At 68.8% G+C, this 6,472-nt stretch overlaps 2 protein-coding genes across 2 annotated transcripts; one reads left to right on the forward strand and one right to left on the reverse strand.

Moving 5' to 3' along the window:
- Positions 1-3: 3 nt before the first annotated feature.
- On the forward strand, positions 4-1,785 carry LOC121342813. Its single transcript, XM_041417509.1, has 2 exons — positions 4-1,145; positions 1,182-1,785. Exons 1-2 carry the CDS (start codon positions 777-779, stop codon positions 1,764-1,766), a joined length of 954 nt encoding a protein of 317 aa, XP_041273443.1. The 5' UTR covers positions 4-776; the 3' UTR covers positions 1,767-1,785.
- A 2,032-nt stretch (positions 1,786-3,817) lies between these two features.
- Positions 3,818-6,154, reverse strand: EVA1B (eva-1 homolog B). The gene is made up of 3 exons (XM_041417510.1): positions 5,979-6,154; positions 4,663-4,780; positions 3,818-4,580 (listed from the first exon to the last, which is right to left on the reverse strand). The coding sequence occupies exons 2-3, from the start codon at positions 4,727-4,729 to the stop codon at positions 4,177-4,179; spliced, it is 471 nt and encodes a 156-aa protein (XP_041273444.1). The 5' UTR covers positions 4,730-4,780; positions 5,979-6,154; the 3' UTR covers positions 3,818-4,176.
- Between the last annotated feature and the right edge of the window lie 318 nt (positions 6,155-6,472).

Genomic DNA, 6,472 nt, shown 5'->3' on the forward strand with positions numbered 1-6,472 from the left:
TGCCAGCAGGGATTGTGTCACCCGGGCACAGGAGCAGCTCCATCCTTCCCACACCCGAGCTCCTCCAGGAGCTCACACGGGCTGGTCCCGGTGCTGGGCAGCTGCAGCCCCGTGTGCTGCCCTGGCTGGTGCCCAGCAGCAGCTGCTTCTCCATCGCTGCCATCCCAAGGGAGGCTGCTGGGGGGCTGCTGCCTGTGCAGCCTCTGCAGGAGCTCAGCTTTCCTGGCTGCTGTGGGTGACGGTGTTGGCCAAGAGCTCTTGGGACAGTGCTGGGTTAACGGCTGGTGCTTCCCTTCACACTCAGCCTTGAGCCAGCCTGAGGAAATGGGTGCCCAGAGTTCCCAGCTCCTTGGCCTGAGTGGGCACACCTGGGGAGTGCAATGGAACCTCTGTTCTGTCACCCATCTCTGCCCCACAGCTGGTTCCCAGCCCTCCTCCCTGCCCCCAGCTCGGTATTGCTGGGGCAGATGCTTCGGCCAAAAGGAATATCCACGCTGTCTCCTGGACCGGGCAGTGGCCAGGGGCAGCCCTGGTGTCCCACTGACCCTTCACTCCCTGCGGAGGGGCAGCTGCAGCGTGGCCGCACCGCCCCTGCACTCACGGTCTGTGGGTTTCAGCCCCTCTGCGGTTTGGGTTTCACTTCCCCTCCAGCCGAGGGTGACAGAACCGCTGTGAGACCCGGCTGAGTGGGAGCTGTCACCCCGGCCCGGCTGCGCTCCCGGCTCCCCATCAGCCACGGCTCCCAGTGCCAGCAGCGAGCCCCCGCGGTGGCACGGATGGCCCAGTCTTGCCCCGGGAGAAGGTGGGTGAGGGCTCCAGGCTGGGGGTGGCCAGGGGACACATGGCTCTGGGGGCTCTGCCAGCGCTCCCTACCCACGCTCCCAGCGCCCTCCCGTCCCACCCTCACCCAAAGCCTCTCGCACAGCCGAAACCAGCGCTGCCGTCCTGGCACAGGGAGTCCCGTCGGCCCGGCCCTGGTGCCCATCCAGCCCGGGAAGGACACGAGGTGGGTTCGGGGAGCCGGGCCGGGGAGCAGGAGCCCCCCGTGGGGCACAGGGATGCGGCGTGGACCAGCACTGAGGTGCCCTCTGCTTCAACTTCCTTCCCAGCGTGGAGCCGATTTCCTCCGGCATCACGTGCACGGCGTGGGGCCGGGGCAGCCTGGCACGGCACGGCACGGCTCGGCCTCGGGGCAGCCCCGCAGCGGCAGGCAGGAGGGTCCCGCGCACGGGATCATCCCCAGGTTAGCGCCCTTGTGTGATCGTGCTCCAGGGCCGGGCCGTGCCAGGGGCCCGGGGGAGCTGCCGGCGAGGGGCGGGCAGGATGCTGGGCACTTCTGGGCACTTCTGGGCACCATCACCCTGTGCCAGCGGAGCCGAGGAGCACTGGGGCCTTGGACTGGGGTGTTCTCATCCCTGCAGCCCTTGGTGCTTCAGCCTTGTCTTTGGGTGGGCAATACCAGCACCATTTCTGGTGTCTGCGAGGTCTCTGTGACAAGGGCTGTGCTGGTGGCAGCAGCAGGACTGCTGGCCCACCATGGGGTCAACATGGCCCACCACAGGGACATGGTGGCCCTCCACAGGGACAGCATGGCCAACCGTGGTGACAGGGGGGCCTGCCATGGTGACAGAGTGGTCCATCATGGCCTGATGTCCTGTATCCCACCACGCCAGTGGGCTTGTCCTGCTGTGACCCCAGGGTTCAGCAGTTCAGGGATGCTGCTGAGCCGTGGATGGCGGCAGGATGACACCCCGGTGGCAGGATGACACCCTGCCCGTGCCGCAGAGCTCACGGCAGCTCTGCAGCTGCCTGCTCCGCCTCACACAGAGGAAGCGCCGACCACAGCGGGGCTGGTGTGGGGCTGGGAGAGGCTGGAACAAGGGTCCCTCCTCAGCACCTACGAGCCCCTTTGCTCCCCAGCAGCTGCAACCAGAGAGAAGAACAAGGAGGGCGAGGACAGGGAGCCCCCCGGGTGAGTCCTGGGCTGGAGGAGAGGGAAGGGCAGGGATGTGCCTGGGCCAGGGCATGTCACGAGCAGGAAGCGCTTCCTGCCCACTCCTGTCAGTGCCGGTCCCGGCCCCAGCCCTGCTTCTGCCTCCTCTCCCCAGAGCGCCCAGCACCAGCGAGGATGGAGCCGACCAAGCTCCCACTCACCAAGAGGATGGCTCCTGCTCCCCCCATTCCTGCCAAGACCAAACCAGCGCCCGTGCTGGCCACCAAGTAAGAAACCTGTGGCTGTGCTGGGGTGTCCAGGGCCACTGCGATGTCCCAGTGCCAGCGCCATGCTCATGGCTGGCCTCGGCGTGGGGCTGGCACCTCCCTGGCTGTGCCACTCACACCTCTGCTCTCCCCAGGCCCAGTGACCCCCAGCCCAGTGCCTCAGCTGACATGGAGTGGGGCAGAGCCGGTGACCCAGGTAGGATTCAGGGGTGGGTGCGCCCTGCCCAGCACCAGGGGCTGATTCCTGTTCTTTCTTTGGCAGATGCCAATGGCTTCAACACGGTGTCAGTTACCACAGCCAGGCTGAGCCACCCCACAGCCACACGGCCACGAGTCCCCGGCCAGCGGCCACCCAGCATGGCCCTGGGGAGCACGGGGGGTCCCCATGGGGGGGAGCAGCCCCAGGGGCTGCCCCGTGCTGCCCTCTGTGCCCCTGTCCCCAGCACGGGGCAGGCGCCCGTCCTGCCGCGGAGCACAGAGGGGCTGGAGGTGCTGGAGGGGAGGTCTCTGGCCCTGGAGGACCTGAAGGCTGAGGTCCGCACCCTGCACATCCTTGTGGACCTGATGCGAGTCCAGCACCTGTGAGTGGGGATGGGGGTGTCAGGGGGTCCCCAGTGGCTCCTGGCTGCTTGTCCTGTCCCCAGCTGAGCCACCCTGGCGTGTTGCAGGCGGGACCTGCAGGAGCTGCGGCAGGAGCTGTGCCAGGAGCGGGCTCAGCGCCAGGCGCTGCAGGTGAGTCCCTGCCAGGGGTTGCCTTGTCTGGGGTCCCCTGTGCCCCCCAACAATCACAGCCTCTCTCCACAGGCAGAGATCGAGCGAGTGAGGAAGGGGCTGCCCTGTTAGCACGGGGGGGCAGGTGGGTGGCACATGGTTCCGTGTGCCCCCAGCACCCATCGGATACCAATGCCCACCCCACACCCAGGCACTGCTCCTTGAAGCATGACAGCCCCATGACCTGTAGAAATCGTTTAAAATAAACTATTTTGTGTACAAAGTGCTGTGTGGGGGTTGCTCAGGGCTGTTGGCTGCCATGCCCCTGAAGGGCTGGGCTGGTCCTGCCAGGCACAAAGGGTCCAACCATGGCGCAAGGGGTCCCTCCAGGGCTCGTGGCAGGGCCTCCTCCTCCTCCCCCTTCACCTCCTCCCCCTCCTCCTCCACCCCCGCACAGTTTCCCAGGCCAGCTCCAGTCCCAGCCCCAGCACATCCTGGCCTCCAGCCACTGCAGAACATCTGGAAAACATCTGGATCCTGCTGGCGCTGGCGGCGGGGGGAACCAGCCTGGGAAGGAGCTATTTTTATAAAGCTGCCGGGGAGGGGGCAGCGGGGCCCGGCACCCCGCGGGGCTGGGCTGGGATGGGGCAGGATGCGGCTCAGCCCGGCGGGAGCTGCCGCATCCCTGGGGAGCAGCGGCCGGCGCAGAGTCCAGCGGGAACATCCGCCTTGGTCCGGCCGCAGGGCGTGGGGTCACGGCGGGCGGCGCCGGAAAAGACCCGGCTAATTTTAGTGGGGACGGGAAGGGAATTGGCTCGGGGGGGAGTCGAGACCGTCCCTGTGTGCAGGGCCCCCAAAACTCCGGACCCGCCACGCTGGGCTCTAGTTCGTGTACAACAGCACCATGTTTGTGGGGCGGGAGCCCACGGCTCACACGGACGTACAGCCCGGCCCTGCCCCACGGGTGAAACCCCGGCGCAGCGAGGGCTGCCCTGTCCTTGTCCCTGTCCCCGCGTGTCCCGGGGCTGCTCGGCTGGTGCCAGCCGTCGTACCAATGGCTCAAAGTGCATCGTGTCCCACAGCGGCGGGGGCGAGCCCAGCCGTGACACCGGGGTCTGGCTCTCCGTGCTGCAGGGACAGTCCAAGGCAGCTCAGGGGCAGCCCCCCTGTCCCCCCGGTCGCTCCTGGCACGGTGTGGGATCAGCCGTGGGGGGAGCAGACACCGTGCCAGGGCAGCTGCCGGGCTCAGTAGTAGTGGACGCGGCCCAGGGTGCCGATGGTGCCGGATCCCAGGATGTCGGGCTGCCCGTTGCGCCAGATCTCGCGGATGATGCGCTCCCGCTCCTCCAGCCGCTGCGCCCGCTCCAGCTCCTCGGCCGACGCGAACACGTTCACGGCCAGCGCCCCGTCCCCGGGGCCGTGGCTCTCCAGCGGGATCTCGGTCACCGGCAGCAGCGACTCAGAGGCTGCGCGGTCCACGGTGTCCTCTTCGTCCTCGTCCTCGTCGTCGTCGTCCTCGCTGTCGCCGGGGCGCGCCGGGGGCCGCGGGGAGGGCCGGCAGGACAAGCGCAGCACCAGCAGGCACAGCGTGAGCACCAGCCCGAAGCAGACGCCCAGCACGAAGTAGAGCCCGAAGCTCTCGGGGTTGGCTGCGGGGGGAACAGAGGGGGTGAGGGACCTGCCCGCGCCTGCCGGGGCCCACCGTGACCTCCCGGACGCGTCCTGGCTCACCTCGGATGTGGGCGTACGCGGCCATGCTGTTGCTGAGCAGCTCCATGTCCCTCCGGCGACTCTCCATCCTTGTGCCTGGCAGTTCTCAGCGGCTCCAGGGATGGCACATGCTGGGCATCTGCGGGACACGGGCTGAGCAACGCTCTGCAGGAGCTGGGATCCCCCCCTAGCGCCCTGTCCCTCTCAAGGCCGTGCCCGGGTGTGCCCGGGGGCTCCTTGATGAGCTCCAGCTGAGCAGGGCTGGGCTGCTCCATCCAGGGCTGGAACCCCACGGATGCAGAGCTGGAGCTGTCCCAGTCCCGCCGCCCTCCGTCCTTCCTGAGGGACCGGGACGGATACGGCTCCTCCTGGCCACGGCATCAGGCGGATCTGTGGCACCGGGCCAGGGTTTGTGTCCCATGCCCGGCCATGGGATGGGTCACGGGGCAGAGCAGAGTCCCAGCACCAGGCTGCCGGTGCTCATGGGCACACACGTGTGCTCCACACACTCCTGGGGCAGCGTCCCTGTCCCTCTCCCTGTCCCCCACACTGCTCTGGCCCAGCTCCAGCCTTGGCCCTTTGCCGTGGGACCCTGCAGTGCAGGGACAAGGCCAGGCACAGTGCAAAGGCCATCAGGACAGGCCAGCGGTCAGGATGAGAGGCAGGACAGCGGGAAGGATGGGCAGCAGGGCAGTGGGAAGGATGGGAGGCAGGACACCGGGCAGGGCAGGGTGGGAGAAAATTTGGCCCTGGCAGGGGACGAGCTCATTCCCAGAAACGGCTCCAGAGAGGGAGGAATGAGGAAAGAAATGCAGAAAATGTGACACATCAGCAAAACCATCCCGGACGGTCCAGAGCTGAGGGGCCGCAGCACGCCCTGGAGCTGGGCAGCCCCTCTAGTGGGACACCCCAAAACAAGGCCAGCAGGGTCCCCAGGAGGGGCGGGTGCCCTCGCCATGGAGCAGCTGCTCGGCCAGCGCCTGCCCCTGCCCCGGCAAGGGGCTGCGGTGGGGCAGGAGGGGCACAGCCCACCATGGAACCCCAGGGATCCCCTGCCGCTGGCGGGTGCTGATGGGGGCCGGGCTGGCTGTAGGGCCCTGCGGGTCCCCAAGAGCCGAGCCCCGAGTTGCTCAGCGCACTCCCCGAGCACCACACCGTGTCCCCGAGCCGCCTGCTCCGCATCTTCAACGCTGCGTTCCCGCAGCCCGAGCTGTGTCACCGAGCCTGTGCCCTCAGCCCCCGTGTCCCCGCGCCCACCGGGCCCGCGTCCCCCAGCGCCAGAGCACCCGAGCGGGGACGGGACCGAGGTCCCCGGGGTGCCCGGGGCTGGTACTCACCGGGGCGGGAAGGCGGCGGGGCAGAGCCGCTGCACTTCGGCTGGAGCGAGGGAAGAGAGAGCAAGGTCTGTTTAGCATTAACGCTGCAGCAACAGGAAATAGTTCGGAGGCGGCTGGCGGTCAGCGCTCCCGCCGGAGCCAATGGCAGCCCCGGCCGGTGCTGAGCGGGGCGCGGGGCCGGGGCTCGTCCCGCTCCCCCGGGACGCCACGCTCGGCCCGGCAGCGGAACCGCCCCGGAGCGGGGCCACAGGCGGCTCCAGGCCCCGTCCCGGCCCTGTCCAGCGCCCATCCGGCCAGGCCGGGCTTGGCTGTGCCCAGCCTAGGCTGGGCTGGCAGTGCCGGAGCCAAGGAGCCCTCCGGGCTGGGGGGCTCAGCCCCGGTGTGGGTTTGAGGGAGCTGCCGGGGCTGGTGCCAGCGCCACGGAGGTGGGGGGCACGCAGGGTGGTCCCCTCAGCTCCACCAGCCGAGCTGTGGGACACGCCAGGGCTGCTGGG

The sequence above is a fragment of the Onychostruthus taczanowskii genome, unplaced genomic scaffold, assembly GCF_017590055.1.
Source record: "Onychostruthus taczanowskii isolate IOZ18803 unplaced genomic scaffold, ASM1759005v1 scaffold56, whole genome shotgun sequence".
Taxonomy (NCBI): domain Eukaryota; kingdom Metazoa; phylum Chordata; class Aves; order Passeriformes; family Passeridae; genus Onychostruthus; species Onychostruthus taczanowskii.

Excerpts from the sequence above, each read along its gene's own strand:
- LOC121342813 (XM_041417509.1), top strand. The coding sequence starts at position 777 with ATGGCCCAGTCTTGCCCCGGGAGAAGGTGGGTGAGGGCTCCAGGCTGG. Across the intron at positions 1,146-1,181 it reads TCCGGCATCACGTGCACGGC|TCGGCCTCGGGGCAGCCCCG; the intron begins GTGGGGCCGGGG and ends GCACGGCACGGC.
- EVA1B (XM_041417510.1), bottom strand. The coding sequence starts at position 4,729 with ATGGAGAGTCGCCGGAGGGACATGGAGCTGCTCAGCAACAGCATGGCC. Across the intron at positions 4,581-4,662 it reads CGCGTACGCCCACATCCGAG|CCAACCCCGAGAGCTTCGGG; the intron begins GTGAGCCAGGAC and ends TTCCCCCCGCAG.